The sequence below is a fragment of the Ctenocephalides felis genome, unplaced genomic scaffold, assembly GCF_003426905.1.
Source record: "Ctenocephalides felis isolate EL2017-DRISC unplaced genomic scaffold, ASM342690v1 CF-g0.4_SCAFFOLD_03573, whole genome shotgun sequence".
Classification (NCBI taxonomy): Eukaryota; Metazoa; Arthropoda; class Insecta; order Siphonaptera; family Pulicidae; genus Ctenocephalides; species Ctenocephalides felis.
The window spans coordinates 20,185,908-20,207,731 of record NW_020539727.1 but is presented as its reverse complement, the minus strand read 5'-3'; the positions used below and the strand labels follow the sequence as shown (position 1 = coordinate 20,207,731).

Below are 21,824 nucleotides of genomic sequence, written 5' to 3'. Positions count from 1 at the left end.
TATATCTTTTAAAATATTTGTCAGTAGATAATAGAATATTAGGCTATTCAAAATCACCTACAGCAACTCGGTATACCCTAAAACGTGTTGCAAACTTTAATACTCTAATTGTCGATTTATTTACACATACACATCTTATATTGGCTGCAAATTCTAAACTGCTTGTGTAATTTAAATACAATTTTAAGAAAATTTGTTGAACATGATATGGCCAATAATTTTGTCAAATATTGTTATGACCTACAGCAACTCGGTATACTCTAAAACGTGCTGCAAACTTTAATACTCTAATTGCCAATTTATTTGCACCTACACATTTATATCGTCTGTAACTTCTAAACTGTTTGTGTAATTTAAATACAATGTTAGGAATTTTATTAAATATAAAATTGTCATTAATTTTCTCAGATATTGTAATGATCTACAGCAACTCGGTATACTCTGAAACGTGTTGCAAACTTCAATGCTCTAATTGTCGATTTATTTACACATACACATCTCATATTGTCTGTAACTTTCAAACTGTTTGTGCAATTTAAATACAATATTAGGAAAATTTGTTGAAAATAAAATAGTCAATAATTTTGTCAAATATTGTAATGACCTACAGCAACTCGGTATACTCTGAAACGTGTTGCAAACTTTAATACTCTAATTGTCAATTTATTTCCACATACACATCTTAAATCTTCTGTAACTTTTAAACTGTTTGTGTAATATAAATACAATTTTAGGAAAATTTATAAAATATAAAATTGTCAATAATTCTGTCTAATTTATAATATTTTAGAACATTTCAAAGTCCTACAGCAATTCGGTGTACTTTAAAACTGCATTTGAAAATTGTATAATAAAATAATTGCTCCTGAACTAGCTATACGTATGTGATTACTTATTAGGACCTTTATTTATTATATCGTCTGTAACTTTTAAACAATTTGTGTAATTTAAATACAATGTTAAGAAAATTTGTTCAATATAAAATAGTGAATAATTTTGTCAAATATTGTGATGACCTACAGCAACTCGGTATACTCAAAAATAGCCTCCAAAGCTAAGAAAATTATTATATATGTTAATAATAAATAATATTGCTATGATTTATAAATACTATTGCTATCATTTATTTTAATGCCAGAGTCGGAGTGTCATTTTAATTTCGAATAAATTAATATTCAAATTGGTGTATATATAATAAATACAAAGTCCTTTATATCTCAATTTATTTCCCAGACAAATTGCAAAGGATCCCCCAATATGCAAAATACGAGTATGTTATCATAAGAGGCTTTCACTTTCAGAGACGAAACTTTCGGTCAGTTTTCGACTTTAAATGTGATGAATTGCCTGAAATTCTTGTCTGGACAAATTTTAAATTGCATAAATTGAATCGGCTAGACTTTTAGAAAACCTATGGTAAATAATAGATAGTAATAGAGCTAAAAAGTACTTAAAAGTAGCCTAAAAAGTACTTAAAACCCTTGCAACAGAAACATTTTTGTTTAATATGCAAAAGTAATTGCATGCATTCAAATGTAATTTTAAAGTATACCGAGTTGCTGTAGGGTCTTATAATGTTAGACAATTTTATTCAGTATTAAATTTTGAACAAATTTTCTGAATATTTTATTTACATCAGACGAACTTTGTAGAAGTTACAAAAGATCATTGCATTCCTTTTGTTAGTCATAATAATTTATTAATATTCGGAAATAATTTATTCTAGATCGTTGAAGATTATTTTCATGATGTTTCATAATTTTTCTATTTCTGCAAGTTATGTAAATCTATCCTTTCCTAAAATCACGTTTCTCTTTTTATTTTCTGCGACAATAAAAAAATGATTTCCTCGACAATCGTCCCTGTTCCTTAACAATTGTCATCATCCTGACCCCGACAAAGACGTAACAAAAGTACACAAATTACGTCCTATGCACGTCCCTGGAATGACCCAGGGACGTCCCATCGGATAATCAGAATATTACGAAAGGGAAAAGTCACGTTTCGGCAACAAAATTGGGGAAAAACACACCTTTGGGGGTAATAGTTGCATGGAGATTGTTATTGAATATTTGTAATAATAGTTTATTATGTTAAAGATCTACTAAATTAAATTAAATCTAGTGTAACATTTATTTAAACAAATTTTCTAGAATGCAAGTGATTTTTATATTTTTTTATCAAAATCTTTTATTTTTTGGCTCGTGTCGTCATGAGCTAATGGAATTTCTGGCATGTGTGCTTCAAAAGACTTTCTTTTCGACTTTTCTTAGAGTGTTTCCTTTCTTAAAAGAATAAAAGTACTAAAGTATTCAAATAAAACTTTTATTATATTTATTGAGCGCTTTTTATATATGAAAGTAAAATTGGGTGGAGCGATCGTCTCGGGTAACGTATGGGGTGAATTTAATTTGTACTTTGTAAATAATATATATATATATATATATATATATATATATATATACTAGCTGACCCGGAAAATGCTGTTGTGCCATCAACAATATTTTGCCGCTTTGCAGAAGTTCTTATAATATACATGATATATTAATAATAATGTTCTATTTTTATTACACAAATTTCTTTACATTTTGATAATTAAATTCAACGCATCATAGTGTTTTGTTTATTTTAATTTTATTTATGTCAAATAGTGAAATATTTTTTAAATCAATGAATAAATTAGATTTTAGTCTGAATCAACGCAGTACCATTATCTGAATATATAAATATCAGATTTTTTACTTTTGTATTTAATTTAAAAATATTGAATGTCAATTTCATATATCCAATATGCACTAAATTTTTAAATGCCAAGATATTTCCTGTTTGGTCAAAATTTAATATAATATGATATAATTTATATCTATAATTTGATTGCCAATATTGCCTATAACTTAACTTGGAATAATTAATTTATTTGTATCTTATTGAAGTCGTTAAAAATTCTTTTTTTTTGAACTGTCAGAATTTTGTTTATGATTAATGTTAAATTTAAAATGTCGCTTTTTTATATTGATCTATAATGTTTTAATCACCTATCATATAAATTTTCGGCAATAAATTGATATTCATACTATCCCTGAAACTAACATGGATAAAGTTCTGAGAAATCCGAGTCCAAATCTATAAAATGTTTGATTTTTGGCACTTTTATTAATTTTTTATCAATTTTCGTATTGTAAAATATTGGATGATTATTTATCAAAATTGTAATATTTAGACTATAATTTTAGATGAATATACTATCTATTTTGGCATAGCAATTAGTTTTGTCTTTATTTGAAATCAAGTGAAACATAAATATATTTATTTGATATTTTTCCATAAATATCCGATTTATGACATTGTTTTCAATTATTTTTAATTTATTTTGAATTAGCAAATGTCAAAAAATATTATTAAAATATGCATTAAATATTGTCTATAAATAATATGTCATTTAATAAGTATTATTTATTACTTGATATGGATATGAATTTGTAATAAAATATATTCTTTCTGACAAATAGTTAAAACTTCCAAAATTAATTCACTCGTATCGTGGATTAGTCTAAATCAAGGCAGTATCTAAATATACAATTTTTTATATAAATATCAGATTTTTTACTTTTGCAATTAATTTAAATAGTTAATGTCAATTTTAAATATGCAATATGCACTAAATTTATAAATGTCTAAATATTTCCTTTTTGGTCGAAAATGATAGTATTTATTTTACAATAATGTTTTGTATCCATAATTTGTTAGGCAATATTGCCTATAACATAACTTGGAATAATTAATTTATTTGTTTTCTACTGAAGTCGTTAAACATTTTTTTTGTGAAATGTCAAATTTTTGTTTATGATTAATTTTAAATTCAATATGTCGCTTTTTTATTGTGATCTCTGATCTATAAGGTTTTGATGAAGTTTTGGTATCCGAAATAATTTGAATATTATATTTCAAATAAATATAAATTGTAAATCTATTTATATAATTATTTTCATAAATATTGACAAATGACATTTCACTTTTTTTCATGTCAACATTTATTTAAATTTATAAACATTGATTTTTAATTAGATTTAAAACTATAAATTGTGATTTTGAATATAGCATTTCATCTAATTTGGATATAAATGTTGGATATAGCTATATATGTACATGTTTTTGAATTATATTTTTTGAACTGTCAAATATTTTTTTTCAAAAATCATAAATCTTTTTTTCTCGAATTTTCCATAAATTTTGGCATTTGTCATTTTAGTGTTTTGTATTTTGGCTATTTTCTGTCAAAATTTTTAGAAATTTGTAAAAATTATATATTTATATTTTAAATTTACTTTTCAAAATTTCCTATAACCTAAGTTGGATAAATATGCACACACAAATTTAAAATATAAATATATAATTTTTACAAATTTCTAAAAATTTTGATGAGCGAAGAGCCAATAAAATTTAAAACCGGTTCAGTAGTTTGGGCGTCCATCGCGAACCAACATCGTGACACGAGATTTATATATATATATATATATATATATATATATATATATATATATTAACTATTACATCTATGCATGTATTTATACTCGTATATATCTCTATATATAATTAAATTTCCCCAAAGTGCCAACTTTTACCTTATTTTCGCCCTTTGTATAAGTTTGATTGGAAAACTAAGAAGTTTTCGCGAACGATTAATTTGTTTTCTGTTTCTGGAATGTTTCTTTCAATGTTCTATTAAATAGATTAAATCTGCAAGTTGCTTCTTTTGTTAATTTAATAATTGCATCTTGAGAAAATAACTTTTAAGAGAAATAATGTGGAATTTTTACAGAAAAGTAGAACAAATTAAACTAGTGGTGTATGGCATCGTGCCTTAAGGCAAATTGCTGGAACTTACCGTACCGTAATGAAATATTCGAGAAATTTATAAATATATTATTACAAATACTGTAACTTTCATTATTTTTGCTATCTTGTGATATCTGAGCAAATCAAATGTAGTAGTACTTTCAGCAAATAATTTAAATTTTAAATATCAAATATTAATTTTTTGTTTAGGAAATATTTTTTAAATTTAGAAAACACTTTCATCTATTGTATCGCATATATTTTTCTATTAAAACTTGTTTTTTTTGCAATACTTGCTGCAAAACGACTTATTTTTGCACTCAATATTGATGAAAAAAATACTTAAGGCCGCATTTAATTTTTTTTAATTTGTTATAGCAACATTTAGTTAATAAAAATATTTTTATAAATCAAAATAGAATCTTAGCTAAAGTTTACAATAAGTTTTAGAAAACTTTTTCATTGTAATTTATGTAATATTTTACAATTTCCTGAAGCAAGACTTTGATTTTATTCATTTGTAACTGCCACTTTGTATTTAATATTTGAGGTACTAAAAACCAACTTTTTGCGCAGCAAATATTTTTAGAATTTAGAACAAACATTCAACTATCTTATCCCTCAATTTTAACCACTATTTTCAACTAAAACTATTTTTTTTTTATTTTTCCAGCGACTGGATCTTCGGCGACTGGTATTGCACAATAAACAACTTTATTGCAAACGTGACGGTAGCTGCGAGCATTTTCACACTCACAGGCATCTCATTCGACAGGTGACACATTTCTGAATTTATATTTATTTTTGCATTTAAATTTCAAAATATTTCACAAAATTATATGACATATTATGTAATGGGAATTTGACGTATGTGTGCATATGTGTTGAAGAGGTTTTATGTATTTGGGGTGAAGATATACGGAGGAAAATAGATGGAGGAAAATTTGGGATTTTTTTTGGTTTTTGTTAAATAACTCAAAAATTTTATAAGAAACTACCTCTTTTCAGTTAGATATGGTGAAACTAAATACAATTTACAACATTTCCTAAGGAACACTTTTATACACTCCTATATAAAAATTTTGAATAAAACGACTTTGAATTTGATATTTCACTCTTAAGCAATCTTTTACGTTTTTGATATGAAAGTTCCTGATGCATATGACAAGGGTTGAAAAAAAATGTAAATAACATCCTTTAAACCCTTTTTATACAATATATAATATCAAATGCATAATATTTTATATTCTAGAATTTCAAAGACCAATTTTTCTGTTTGTCAATAAATAATATTTAAACTTATGTACTATGAGATTTTCTATTCTATTGACCTAAAAAGGGTTGAAAGGTTTAAGGGGTTTTATTAGGAATCGTAAAACTTATATGAGAGATATGATATTGTATGGGATACAAAGTGTTGAATGATATATATTTTTATATAAAATATATGAGGAAATTGTTGGGATTTTGATATTTATTAATATTTCAGTTTCATATTAGTGTTATCGGTTGCAGTTTTTTTCCACGATTAATTTGTTAAAAATATTTATAATATAACAATAGTATTATATATTGTTGATAAGCTTATAAAATTATCCACAAATCTGCATATAACGTTTTTAAATTTTTGGAAGAAAATTCTTGAGGAAAAATAAGTGAACTTCAAAACTTTTGTATCTAAATAGATTTCAAAGGTTACATTTTTTGTATTTATCAATATTTTATTCTAATTTTTTGGCGATCTTGTATATATGTTGTTATATATCGTTGGAAAGACTATAAAATTATCTACAAATCTGTATATAACAATTTGTATATGTTAGAACAAAATTATGTGAAAAAAATTGTTAAACTTTGACATTAAAATCTTTGTATGGTGTTCAAATTGCTTTAGCTTCAAAGCTTTGGTTTAAAGTTTTATTTATTTTATTCTAAATTTTTTGTATTCTTATATGTTGTTATATATCGTTGGAAAGTCTATAAAATTATCTACAAATCTGTGTATAACAATTTGTATATGTTAGAACAAAATTATATGAAACAAAATAGTTAAACTTTGACATTAAAATCTTTGTATGGTGTCCAAATTGCTTTAGCTTCAACGCTTTGGTTTAAAGTTTTATTTATTTTATTCTAATTTTTTTGTATTCTTATATGTTGTTATATATCGTTGGAAAGTCTATAAAATTATCTACAAATCTGTGTATAACAATTTGTATATGTTAGAACAAAATTATATAAAAAAAAATTTTAAACTTTGACATTAAAATCTTTGTATCGCGTCCAAATTGCTTTAGCTTGAACGCTTTGGTTTAAAGTTTTATTTATTTTGTTATAATTTTAATAAACATATTATTAGTATTATATATCGTTAGATAGCTAATAAAATTATCTACAATCACGTATATAATTCTGAAAAATACTTGGAATAAAATTTTCTAGAAAAAAATTGGGAAGCCAAAAAAAAGAATTTCCTTCTATGTTCTTTATCCAAACCCTCAGTGCACAATCTCATCTAACACCTAAATATGATTTTATGTTATTTCAACCTCTTTCAGACAATCCTCAAATTCTTTGTGTACCAAAAATATTTTGGCAAAGTAAACAAAAGTCCATCAAACAAATCTAATTAAGTGTATTTATTGATTAAATATCGAAAACACGTAAAATAAACAAGAAAAGTATATAAAAGGATTTATTCTATGCCAATAGGCCAATTTTTTGCCTGATTGAACACTTTCTATGGGAAATAACTTGTATATAGGTAATATAATATATATTGTGATTCACTTGGTTGGATTAAATGATTTTTTATCATTTGTGGACAGGGTAATGCTTATTTGGGGCTTGATATAAAACATATAATTCTGCTTTAGTACAAAAGTTTAAACCACTTTTCTAGACAATTTTGTTCCAAAATATTCAAAATTTTATACACTGTATTATAGATAATTTTATCAGCTTTCTAAAGATATATAACACCATTAATGTATTTATATAAACAGCAAAATAAATATAATTTCAAACGAAAGCATTAAAGTTAAAATCAGGCGCTCACACATACAGATTTCAATATTAAAGTTTAACAATTTATTTTTATATAATTTTTTTTCTAACAGTTATATGTTTTTAGATACAGATTTGTAGATTATTTTATAGACTTTTCAACGATATATCGCAATGTATAAAATCGTACATAAATCTGAGCATAATTATACTAAATATGATAAATGTAATCGATGAAATACACCCAGGGCAACTAATTTTAAATTTTATACATTTTTTTCAATTATTTATATATTTTTGTATTTATTTTATTACAAATAAAATGTAGCTGATAATTTTATCAGCTTTAAATCAAAAATTACTGTAATATACATAAAAATACTGTAATTTTATTGATAATATTCTAAACTTTGCAATGTACTAGATACCAATTATTTGGACATACTAAATCGCACTGCATTTTATTTTATTATTATTTTGGAATTTTAGTACAAAAAATATTGAAAAAATGTTAAAAAAAAGATTGCAACATTACTCTTTATTCTTGTTGTATTTTCATGAGTACATTTGCTTTTATAAAAAATTATTTTGGACACTTTTGTAATGCATTTTTATTATTATTAACACTATACATAAAATATATTTTTTAAACAACATAATTTAAAATAAATATTCTAACACAATTTGAACTTTTTTATAAATTTTTCATTAATTTTATTATCTGACGTCACAAGAAATATTACTATCAACTCAGTTTACAATATATAAACACTTTTCACACATTTCAAATAGGTTTTTTGTACTGTACACACGAATTTAAACTTTTCCAAGAACTTTTACTGTCGCAAACAGAATATTATATTTTGTTGAAGTTGAAAATAAGTTAGATGTATGAGAAGTAGCACTTTACTTATATAAAGGAGTTGCTAACATATGTAAAAGTGTCTTTGAAAAGTTTTAACGCACATTTTACTCCATATACATCTCAGAACATGTTGTAAATTATTTTAATAATATATCCAGACATTTATATATAGATCTGTACATATATGTTTGAGTATCAGAAGATGAAGATATCATGTTGAATATTTTTTTAAAATTGCACTGGTTTTGCTAAAATGCTGTAACTTGGTTATAGTGTACTTTAATATGTCTACTTTTACAGCAAATTTTAAAATTACTAAATATTTAACTGGGTTGTCTGAAATATACATTTGTTATGCAAACATGCACAAACTTTTGGTATGAGTATCTAGTTGTTTTTAGATTTTTTTTATAACACAGTATCAATTTTATTTGATGGTACTTTTGCCTTCATTGACATTTCCACCTGTTTTTTTTATCTGAAGGCAATATTATCCTATTCTTCAGGTTACAAAATGCTATTTTAATACTTGTGTTATCATTTTCAATATTGAAAGTTTTCACATTGCACAAAGATTTATTTTTCCATCATATTTTCGATAAGATATATGTAAAAAATTATGTACTACTTTGACTTTTGTTTACTTTGCCAAAATATTTTTTGTACACAAAGAATTAGAGAATTGTCTGAAAGAGGTTGAAATAGAATAAAATCATATTTTGATGTTAGATGAGATTGTGCACTGAGGGTTTCGATAAAAAACATAGGAAGATATTCTTTTTTTTTGACTTTCCAAATGACTGAATATTTATTCCTAGACAATTTTATTTCAAGAATTTGAAAGAATTGTATATGTGATTGTAGATAATTTTATTGGCTATCTAACGATACTAATAATAAGTTCAATAAAATTATAACAAAATGAATAAAACTTTAAACCAAAGCGTTGAAGCTAAAGCAATTTTGACACCATACAAAGATTTTAATGTCAAAGTTTAATAATTTTTTTCATATAATTTTGCTTTAACATATACAAATTGTTATATACAGATTTATAGATAATTTTATAGACTTTCTAACGATATATAGCAACATATAAGACCATAAAAAATTTAGAATAAAATTTAGAATATAACTTTAAACCAAAGCGTTGAAGCTAAAGCAATTTGGACACCATACAAAGATTTTAATGTCAAAGTTTAACCATTTTTTTTATATAATTTTATTCTAACATATACAAATTGTTATACATAGATTTGTAGATAATTTTATAGACTTTCCAACGATATATAACAACATACAAGAACACAAAAAATTAAAATAAAACTTTAAACCAAAGCGTTGAAGCTAAGGCAATTTGGACATCATACAAAGATTTTAATGTCAAAGTTTCACTTTTTTTTCATATAATTTTGTTTTAACATATACAAATTGTTATACGCAGATTTGTAGATAATTTTATAGACTTTCCAACGATATATAACAACTATAAGAAGACAAAAAAATTAGAATAAAATATTGATAAATACAAAAAATGTAACCTTTGACTATATCTATTTAGATAAAAAAATTTTGAAATTCACTTATTTTTCCTAAATAATTTTTTTCCAAAAATATAAAAACGTTATATACAGACTTGTGGATAATTTTATAAGCTTTTCAAAAATATATAATACTATTGTTATATTATAAATATTTTTAACAAATTAATTGTGAATATAAATAAAGTGCTACCGATTAAACTAATATGAAACTGAAATATCAATAAATATCAAAATCACAACAATTTTCTCATCTACATCTAACAACTTCTAAAATTATCATCCCCATTAATTCCAAAACTCAGCACATTGTTATCAATACAAAATCATCCACAAATGGGCAAACTTTGCCCACAAATTTCAATACGTTGCACATGTTATCTTCAGCTGAATTATTGTATGAATATACAGTGTAAACCACAAAAGTTATATAATACATAAAATCCACGTTATAAGGATAATAAAAATATTGCAATATTTATTTTAACATTTTTTGTACTAGAATTCTGAAATAATAATAAAATAAAATACAATGCGTTTTAGAATGTCCAAAAAATTGGTATCTAGAACATTGTAAAGTTTATAAAATTATTTGAAGTGCCTTTCAAGTTGTTTTCTTTTTATAAGAATATGAAATTTGTTATGTCTATTTTAATGATTTTTTGTTATTTTTTAGGTACATGGCCATAGTGAGGCCCCTAGAACCAAGAATGTCGAAAAAATGCTCCTTGTTAGCTATAGCTGCCATTTGGTTAGCTGGAATGATTTTGGGAATACCCTGTCTTATGTATTCCAGCACTGTAGTTTACAAGTAAGAAAAAAAAACAAAAAACATATAAAAAATATTTAATTAATTTAATAAGAATTTTATAAAGAGTTCTCATTAGATTCTTATTTAATTCGAGCTAAATTCTTATAAGATTCTTTTCAAGTTCTTAATAGATTTTTATAAGATTTTTATTAATTTTTTATTAGTTTTATTAACTTAGTTTTGAATTGAAACTATTATATTTGTAATATATTTACAAAAAAGATTATTTTTTGACTAGACTCTTATTTAATTTGAGCTAAAATCTTATTAGTTTAAGTTTTTTTAACTTAGTTTTGAAACTATTATATTTGTAATATATATTTTTTTAATTATTATTATGTGATTTTTAGATAATTTTATAGACTTTCCAACGATATATAACAACATATACGAATACAAAAAAAATAGAATAAAATAAATAAAACTTTAAACCAAAGCGTTGAAGCTAAAGCAATTTGGAAACCATACAAAGATTTTAATGTCAAAGATTAACCTTTTTTTTTCATATAATTTTGTTCTAACATATACAAATTGTTACACACAGATTTGTAGATAATTTTATAGACTTTCCAACGATATATAACAACATATACGAACACAAAAAAAAATAGAATAAAATAAATAAAACTTTAGACCAAAGCGTTGAAGCTAAAGCAGTTTGGACACCATACAAAGATTTTAATGTCAAAGTTTAACAATTTTTTTTCATATAATTTTGTTCCAACATATACAAATTGTTATACACAGATTTGTAGATAATTTTATAGACTTTCCAACGATATATAATAACATATAAGAACACAAAAAAATTAGAATAAAATGAATAAAACCTTAAACCAAAGCGTTGAAGCTAAAGCAATTTGGACACCATACAAAGATTTTAATGTCAAAGTTTAACAATTTTTTTTAACTATTATATTTGTAATATATATTTTTTTAATTATTATTATATTTTTAGTGAAAAATACCATTTAACAGCCTGTATACTAGTCTGGCCTGATGGATCTTCAGATGTTTCCAAAATGGATTACATGTAAGTATAATAAAATCATTCAAAGAACTTCATGTAATTAAAATTAACATACATTTATTGACTGCTTGTATTTTTTTACTTTTTTGCTGGCGATATAATCTCAGTCTTTGGACAGCTGTAATATCTGTCTTGCCTAAAAAATATTTTTCATTTCAATAACTTCAAAGATTTATAGAAACTACGAATAATATAGGAATAATTTCTAATCAATAAACTTACGTTTAGTACAAGGCACAAATGTTTAATTTGTTAAATTATTTTCAAGGAACAGGGTAAAATATAATACAGGGTTAAATTTTTAACCCTGAAACATTGTTTTTTATATAAATTATATTTAAATTGGTTTGACACTTTAGTAGATGTAATAGGTATTTGAGGTATGAGTATATCTTTACCACAAAACTTGCTTTTTAAAGAATTTTATCAAAGTTTCTCACAAACATCCAACTTAACATAATTTATTTTGTAACGTCAGGAAAACATAAAATTCTTATCATACATCTCCTATCAAAAGTTTCGTCAATAACTAATTACATATATTTATTTTTTGTCTGTGAAAAGTTTCTTTTCCAGAAGAACAAAAGTTTTATTTAACAATTTCCATATTTAAAAGCTAAATCAATGCAAATTTTGCTCCATTGTCAAGCATTCGCACATTTTGCTAAAAATTTGCATTTAAAGTATTCGAACATTATTCTTTAGTGAAAGAAAACTTTATGAATTGGAAAATTAAAAAGTTTTTTGCATCATAGAGGCGATAAAAACACGTGGCATATAAAATTGTCATTTATGGGAAAAAATTATGCAAAATTTGCAAAATATTAGAGAACTAGTGGGGCACGTGGCATCGTACCTTGAGGCAAGTTGCTGGAACTTCCCGTACCAAAAATTATTATTTTTTTAAAAACAATTAACATTTTTGAAAAAAATTTACTTCGAAAAAATTAGATTTTCAAGAAACTATAAATTTGACAAAAAATACTTTTTTTGAAAAAAAAATGTTTTTTTTTATTTTGACATATTTTGGAAATTCTGAACTTTTTTTCAAAGCAATCGTACTGCTTTATCTGCATAGAGACGGAATATCGAATCGCGTAAGCGCCGCATCGCCGTCTCACAGATAAACATTGGTACGGAACCCATAGGAATGTAAACAAAATTCATACTTATTGTTAAAATCTCTATAAAATATCTGATAATTTGATGTGCATATGTCTAATGATCATTTTTGACCGCCAAATGGCATTTTTTGTTACTTTTTTATTAGATTTCCGAAACCGCTAGACCTGCCTTCATGAAAATTTAATCAGTTCTTCATCTTGTCAATACAAGTAAAATGTTTTTTTGAATTATTAAAATCGGACGCTCCGTTCTCTTAAAAACAGAGTTATCGTTTTCGGCACTTTTTGCCCCGTATCTTCGGAACGGCTAGACCTGCCTTTGCCAAAAACTAATCAGCACGTCTCCTTATCAATACGAATCGAATGTTTTTTGAATTATTCAAATCGCTTCATCCGTGTTCCCGAAAGTGTCGACGAAAATTTGTATTCGAACACACACATACACGCACACACACACATACATCCATTTTTTCTAAGGTATGCCAAAATGTTTAGAAACCTCTGAAACGTAAAGATATATAAAAATTTTCATTTTCGATTTTTTTGCGATTACTATAACTTACCCTACGGGAAGTTAAAAATTATGCAAAATTTGCAAAATAATAGAGAATAAAATTTTGTTCCATCAAAATTAGCCTAGTAGTTTAGATTTTACAAAATATCTTCTTAAAGTTTCAGTAATAATGTAGACATTTCATTTTTCTCATTCATAATCATACATTTATTATGCATATTCTAATATTGTCTAGGTTCATAAGTAAATTGAAACGTTTGGCAGATGATAGTTTTTATTTGTTTTCAATGCAAACAATAACATGTCGTTTTTTGCATTTTTTTTCTATTTATTTCTACAAAATTGCACATACATCCCAGTACTTTATAATCACATACATCCTAAAAAAATTCCTTAATAAACTTTAGAAAGATTTATCAAAATCCGAATAATTGTTTAGGAGGAGTATACAGTGAGTGCTTGTAATTTAATATAAACTTTTTAAATTTCTTCTTAATGTTTCAATAATAATGTAGACATTTCATTTTTCTTATTCATAATCATAAATTTATTATACATATTCTAATATTGTCTAGGTTCATAAGTAAATTAAAATTTTTGGCAGATGATAGTTTTCATTTGTTTTCAATGCAAACAATGACATGTCGTTTTTTGCATTTTTTTACATTTATTTCTACAATATTGCACATACATCCCAGTACTTTATAATCACATACATCCTAAAAAAATTTCCTTAACAAACTTCAGAAAGATTTATCAAAATCCGAATAATCGTTCAGAAGGAATATACAGTGAATGCTTGTAATTTAATATGAACTTTTTAAATCTTTTCTTAATGTTTCAATAATAATGTAGACATTTCATTTTTTTCATTCATAATCATAAATTTATTATACATATTCTAATATTATCTAGGTTTATATGTAAATTGAAATTTTTGGAAGATGATAGTTTTCATTTGTTTTCAATGCAAACAATGACATGTCGTTTTTTACAATTTTTGCCATTTATTGCTACAATATTGCACATACATTCCAATACTTTATAATCACAAACATCCTGGAAAATTTCCTTAATAAACTTCAGAAAGATTTATCGAAATCCGCATAATCAAGTCATTTTGTTGTCAATTCAGCGCACTAGATTGAAAAGAAAGTTGCCACAAGACCTCATCTAGTCCAGTTAAACCTAATTATTATTATTATTTTTTTTATGTCATATTTGATTGTTTGTTTTTCTTATCGTTTTGTTTTTTTTTTATTGTCTTTCTTTTCTTTTTTTATTTATTTTTTTTATTAATATGTGTTATATATACCTAGTAGACACGCCTATGTTGCTACTATCTTCTGGCTTATATTATAAGATAATTATTGTTAACAATCTCTGCTTAATGTTAATGTAAAACAGATTGCAGAATAAATTTAATAAAAAATTAAAAAAAAATCTTGTTGTCAATTTACTATTTTTTTTATCATTTTTCTAGTTATCAGGTTGTCCTGTTCATAGTGACTTATCTAATGCCTATAGCAGGGATGTCCAGATGCTACTGGGCAATGGGCAGAGAATTGTGGGGCAGCAGGTCAATTGGGGAACACACACAAAGACAGGCTGATGCCATTTGCAGAAAAAGAAAGGTCAGAAAAAGTAGAAATTATGATAAATCTAATGATTTTTGAATCATAAAAATCGGTTAAGGCGTTGCCGAGATATCCACAAAATCCCAAAAAAACATCTTGTGATAGTAAAAAATTAGTTTTGTGGATCTTATATATAAAAATGAATCGCAAAATGTGTTGGTAAGCGCATAACTCAACAACACCTGAACCGATTTGGCCAATTCTTTTTTTAAAATGTTCGTTGAAGTCCAAGGATGGTTCTTACGGCTAGAAAAAATCGACTAATTGACGGGAAAAGCCTAAAAACAGCCCTTTTTTTCTCATACAAAACGTAGAGTTAATTTGAGCTTTACTGCTCTTATATAAAGTTCATATTAAATTACAATCACTCACTGTATACTCCTTCTAAACGATTATGCGGATTTTGATAAATCTTTCTCAAGTTTGTTAAGGAAATTTTCTAGGATGTATACGATTGTAAAGTAGTGGTATGTATGTGCAATATTGTAGAAATTAATGTAAACTAGTGGTTTATGGCATCGTGCCTTAAGGCGAATTGCCGGAACTTCCTGTACCGTAATGAAATATTCGAGAAATTTTAAACGTTTTCAAATATATTATTACAAATACTGTAACTTTCATTATTTTTGCTATCTTGTTATTGATCTGAGCAAATCAAATATGAATCATAAATCAATTTATCATTAAAGTCCCTTTTCTTGTATTTTAATTTTTACTTTGCCTGTCAGTAGAGTCACTTTTTCCTATTTTCCATTTGGTTTTTACTTTGCTCGTCAGTAGATTCCTTTTTCTTGTTTTTGAAATTGAAATTCACATTGCTCGTCAGTAGAGCCCTTTTTAAAAAGAAATTTAAATTTCACTTGGCTCGATAGTCAAGTCCCTTTTCTTCTATTTTAATTTGAATTTTACTTTGCTCGTAAGTAGAGTCCTTTATCTATTTTAATTCACATTTCACTTTGTCAGTAGAGTCCTTTTTAAAAAGAAATTTAAATTTTACTTAGCTCGATAGTACAGTCCCCTTTCTTCTATTTTAATTCGAATTTTATGTTGCCCGTCAGTAGAGTCATTTTTCTTCTATTTTAATTTGCATTTCACTTTATCAGTAGAGTCCTTTTTCTTGTATTTGAATTTGAATTTCACATTGCTCGTCAGTAGAGTCCTTTTTAAAAAGAAATTTAAATTTAACTTCCTTTTTTCCTATTTTCAATTTGATTTTTCTTTGCTCGTCAGTAGAGTCCTTTTTCTTCTGTTTTATTTTGAATTTTACTCTGGTCGTCAGTAGAGTCCTTTTTCTTGTATTCGAATTTGAATTTCACATTGCTCGTCAGTAGAGTCGCTTTTCTTATTTTCAATTCGAATTTTACGTTGCTCGTTAGTAGAGTTGCTTTTCTTGTTTTCAATTTGAATTTTACTTTGCTCCTCAGTAGAGTTCTTTTCTTCTATTTCAATTTTGAGTTTCACTTTGCTCGTCAGTAGAGTCCCTTTTATATTTTTATTAGAATTTCACATTGCTCGTCAGTAGAGTCGTTTTATTTCAAATGAGAATTAAATTTTACATTGCTTGTTAGTAGAGTCCTTTCTTCTGTTTTAAATTTAACTTAGTCTATCAGTAGAGTCCTTTTTTCCTATTTTTATTTCCAATTTCACTTTATATTTGAATTTTAATTTTACTTCGCTTGCTAGTAGAGTCATTTCTATTTTAATTTGAATTTGACTTTGTTCTTAAGTAGAGTCCCTTTTTCTATTTTAATTTCAATATTACTTTGTTAGTCAGTAGAGTCCCTTTTTTCTATTTTAGTTCGGATTTTACTTTACTCGTCAGTAAGGTTCCTTTTCTTGTATTTTTTCTTGTTCTCTTTTTATTTGAATTTCACTTTGTTTGTCAGTAGAGTCCATTTTCTTGTATTTTAATTTGAATTTTACTTTGCTCGACTGTAGAGTCCTTTTTTAAAACGAGAATTAAAAATCCTATTGCTCGTCAGTAGAGTCCTTTTTTAAAATAAAAATTAAGTTTTACATTGCTCGTCAGTAAATTGTTTTTTTTTCACATTTTTCACACAATTGGAAAAGTGCTCCAGTGCATAAACAGTCTAAACGCACTTGGGTAAACATTTGTATCAGAGTGGCGCTTAGACTGTGCTTAGCCTGGGTAATTTTTGAGTTTTTAATCAAAATTTACAAAAATATTTCATGAAAAATAAAAAAAGATGTAATAATTTTTTATCCTCAAAAGCAATTGTTTCGTCAATACAAGCAGAAACTTTTTTAGATCATTCAAATCGGACGCTTAGTTCATTCAAAAACTGCCATTTTTGCACATTTAGCTCTGTATCTCCGAAAGCGCTGAGCCTACATTTGCCAAAACCTAATCACCTCTTCTCCCGATCATTACAAATTGAATGTTTTTTAGATCATTCAAATCCGATACTCCGTTTTCTCAAAAACTCGATTTGTATTTTCTGCACTCTTTGCTCCGTATCTCCGTAACGGCTGGACCTGCCTTTCCCAAAAACTAATTAGCACATCTCTCTATCAATAGGAATCGAATGTTTTTTGAACCATTTAAATCGGTTGATCCATGCGCCCGAAAACGTGGACGAAAATTTGTATCCATACATACATACACACACATCCATTTTTTCTGAGGTATGCCAAAATGTTCAGAAACCTTCAAAACGTCGAGAAATGCAAAAATTTTCATTTTCGATTTTCGGCTCATTACTATAACTTACCCTACGGGAAGTTAATAAACAGACAAAATCTACTTCAATTTTACCACAATTGTTTTTTTTTTAGGTTGTCAGGATGTTCGCAGCCGTCGTGGGCATTTTTGCAGTCTGCTGGCTGCCTTATCAGCTCTATTTTGTCTACATGCACGTCGATAAATCGCTGATGTACTGGCCTTATACCCAGCAAATGTATCTGAGCTTTTACTGGTTAGCCATGGGTAATGCAATGGTTAATCCAATAATATATTACTGGATGAACAACAGGTAACCACTAGGGTTTATACAAAAACCGACATTTCAGAAAACCGGTTTTCGAATTTTATTTTTACTAAAAAGCCGGTTTAAACCGGTTTTCGAATTTTATATAGAAAATAAATTTTTGCTCGAATATTCTATAATTTATCCGCAAATTTAGTGTAATTTAGAGTAGTATTTAACTGAATTTATTTATTGTTTAATTTTATAGATAGTAAACAAATTATTTTAATTTTAATCCGTAGAACTAAAAAATAATAGTTTATCTTGATTAAATAACTTTGAAAATAATTATTCGTTATTCATGCATCATTTTCACATATAAGAATAAAAATATTTTTATGAAAGTGAAAGGAAAGTTTTCGAATAAATTAAAATAATACATTTTCAAATAAAAAAAAAAATCATTAAATAAAAAAATAAAAAAATATTAGATCCATGTTGATACATACTTGTTAATATCAATTTTAGTTTGAAAAACAATTAAGCTAAACTTTTATTTCTGTTCCGAGCAGTTTTAATTAATTAATTTTAAACATTCTAATTGTTTTTCGTTTAGTAAAATATGATTTAAATAAACTTAGAACGTCCATCGAATTGCTACTTAGACGTGTCCTTTGTTTGCTCACAAAATTTCCTGAAATATAAAATACTCTTATACTTGCGACCAAATTATGCTTAATTGTTTTTAAAGCCTGATATAATAATTCTAGGTTTTTTGTTCTTTAATTTGTGGCTTCTAGGGTTTAAAACTCTTTTTTTAGTTTGAGTAGAGAAAGTTACTTCTTCAAGAAGGAGTCACACTGATTTAAATTAATATATACACTGGTATAAAAATCTAAATTAATATATACAAAACCTTTCTGGGAATCATTGCAGATTGATAAGATATCAAATGCTATTGAAACGATATGATTTCCAAAATCAAAACGCTTTCATCTATCTTTTATATTTGGCTATATTTGTCATTTTTAATTTATACAGTAAAAACCGACTTTTTTCACTAAAAAACCGGTTTTCGAATTCCATAATTTTCGCCAAAAAACCGGTTTTTTAAACCGGTTTTTGAAAACCTACAAACCCTAGTAACCACAAAGAATTATATAAGAATTGAAGGTTGTCGTTACAATGAGGGAATTTAATGTAATTTTTGTTACAGATTTCGAGCTTATTTCAAAAGGGCTGTTTGTGGGCCCTTGCTGGTGTGCAGATTGACAAGTGCAGATCCTGGTAATACTGATAGTCCTGGAGGACTTGCCAGGGCTCACTCGTACTCCCAAAGTAAGCAATTAAAGAATTAAATATATATATATATATATATATATATATGTATATATATATATATATACATATATATATATATATTTTAGCTAGTATATATATATATATATATATATATATACTAGCTGACCCGGCAAACGTTGTTTTGCTAAGTAAGGTATATTCTAAACAATTTCTAGAGAATCAAATATATTAATACTTTAAGTGTATAAGAACGATATGCTGTTTGAATGATATATACAATTAGGTATTATAAAAACAATAAACCCCATTAGTTTGTGTATATTTTGTTAATACAATCAAACTGGAAGTTTTATACGCTTTCTATCAAAAACATGGTATAATCTAATCCAAGTCTTTTTTGGTCTTTCGACTTATTGATTACGTTTCAAGTTTTTCAGATTCTTTTTGGATTCTGGATTTTGTGTATAATTGTAAATAATACTACTGAGCTTATACAAAATTTTCAAATTTCTGCGAGGAGAGATAGAAAATGAATTAAGTATTTCTTCTTTGACCTGCTTTTTGAAAAGTTTCAAGTAACATTCGATGAATTAAAGTAAATTTAATAATAAGTATATATGTAGAGCAGGGCGAGGCACAAAGGTCCAATTTGACTTTGAGCAAATATAAACTATATTGTGAAAACCATAACAATTATATCAAAACAAATAACACATTTCAAACGAACAATTATCTGACTACGTTCAGTAAAACTGCCAGCTACTTCATCATTGTAGAAATGTGCAGTTTTGATGTCTTTCAAAAATTTATTATCTGGACCTTTTTACCTTGTAAGCGGGGTAACTTGAAACGGCCAGTTGGCAAAAAGTTTCAATGTCTTAATTTAATTTTAAAGGTATTTTACAAAATAATTACATTTTTAACTAATGCTAAAAAACAACCAAAAGAAGCAAATATTTTTATTATGGATTTTCAAAAATTACCATTCATCTCCTGATTTCAAAATCATGAGAATCAAGATTATGGCTTGTTATACATCTTTTTTCCTCTACTTTCAAATATTGTTGTTAAACAATGCTTAACTTTACTGTTTTTTAACACATTGATGGTGGACCTTTTTAACCCCGCACCTTCATATATTACTATCTATTCTTCAATAAATTCTGGGAAATTATAACTGAGATAATGTTATTCGACAAAATGTCCATTTGATCGATACCAAATTTAGGTTCTGAATTTAAATAACATAAATAAAAAATAATATAACCTAGAAAATGTTTTATAAATACCAATGAGTATATAATTATACAAATGAGATCTTTCAGAGCACCGTGTTTGAGAAAAATATGCCAAAAAGTGCATTTTCTTATTAACATTTCAAAAAAGTTGATATTTTGAGTTTCTAGTAACATTTGCGGTCCGTTTAATAACGTTTTTGTATATAAATAAAACTTGAAACAAAACTACTTGCTACAATTTAATCATAATTAAATAATATTCACGTAAAACATCCTATTAAACGTAATTGAACAACATGTGTCAAAAACGTTTGACATTTGACGTATTAGCCACCGTCCATTGTTTTATTTACATTGCGCTTCTACAAAAATGTTCAAATTATAAATGTAAAGTTTCTACGCGATTCTGAAATATTATCTCACCTTTCCGACCATCTCTGGCTTGAGACGAATTTTTTAAGACTAAGGCCGGCCAAATCGGTTTAGCCGTTTTCGAGTTTTACCGAATCATTTGACCGAGAGCGCTATTTATATATATATATATATATATTATATATATATATATATATATATATATAATATATATAATCCATCTTTGTGTCCTTTTTTCAGGTGGTGAAGCGATTTTCAACCCCCATTTCAACCATACACCACGTCACAATGTGCACCAGCATCTGCACAACCGTGACAGTTTCTTCCCTAATGGCAAATCAGAGTCGCCATCTAGCGAACGTTTCTACCTCCGGAGCAGTTCGAGGTTTCGCAAAACTCCGCAGGATGGCGACTTGTATTTCAGCAGAGATATAACTCTGGCCAAAGATCGATTGAAATCGGACAGCAGTGATGGCACAATCGCGGTCTGCTTGGAGAAAAATCTTACAAAGATGCAGACGGAATTATGACCGAGGAAATAAGTGGTTGTGATGATAAAGGTTTCATTGTTGATAAAAAATAAAAGGTTTGTTTGTAAATGATTTTATTCATGTTTTTGTC

The 21,824-nt window shown here is 26.2% G+C and overlaps 1 protein-coding gene across 1 annotated transcript in view; it reads left to right on the top strand.

Moving 5' to 3' along the window:
- LOC113389226 (tachykinin-like peptides receptor 86C) overlaps window positions 1-21,824 on the top strand; it is a 47,319-nt gene extending 25,495 nt beyond the window's left edge. The window contains exons 3-9 of the mRNA XM_026626287.1: window positions 5,510-5,611; window positions 10,925-11,059; window positions 12,018-12,092; window positions 15,211-15,361; window positions 18,161-18,357; window positions 19,508-19,629; window positions 21,444-21,824. Coding sequence (XP_026482072.1) covers window positions 5,510-5,611; window positions 10,925-11,059; window positions 12,018-12,092; window positions 15,211-15,361; window positions 18,161-18,357; window positions 19,508-19,629; window positions 21,444-21,733 — 1,072 coding nt within the window. The 3' untranslated portion in view covers window positions 21,734-21,824. The remainder of the gene's footprint in view (window positions 1-5,509; window positions 5,612-10,924; window positions 11,060-12,017; window positions 12,093-15,210; window positions 15,362-18,160; window positions 18,358-19,507; window positions 19,630-21,443) is intronic.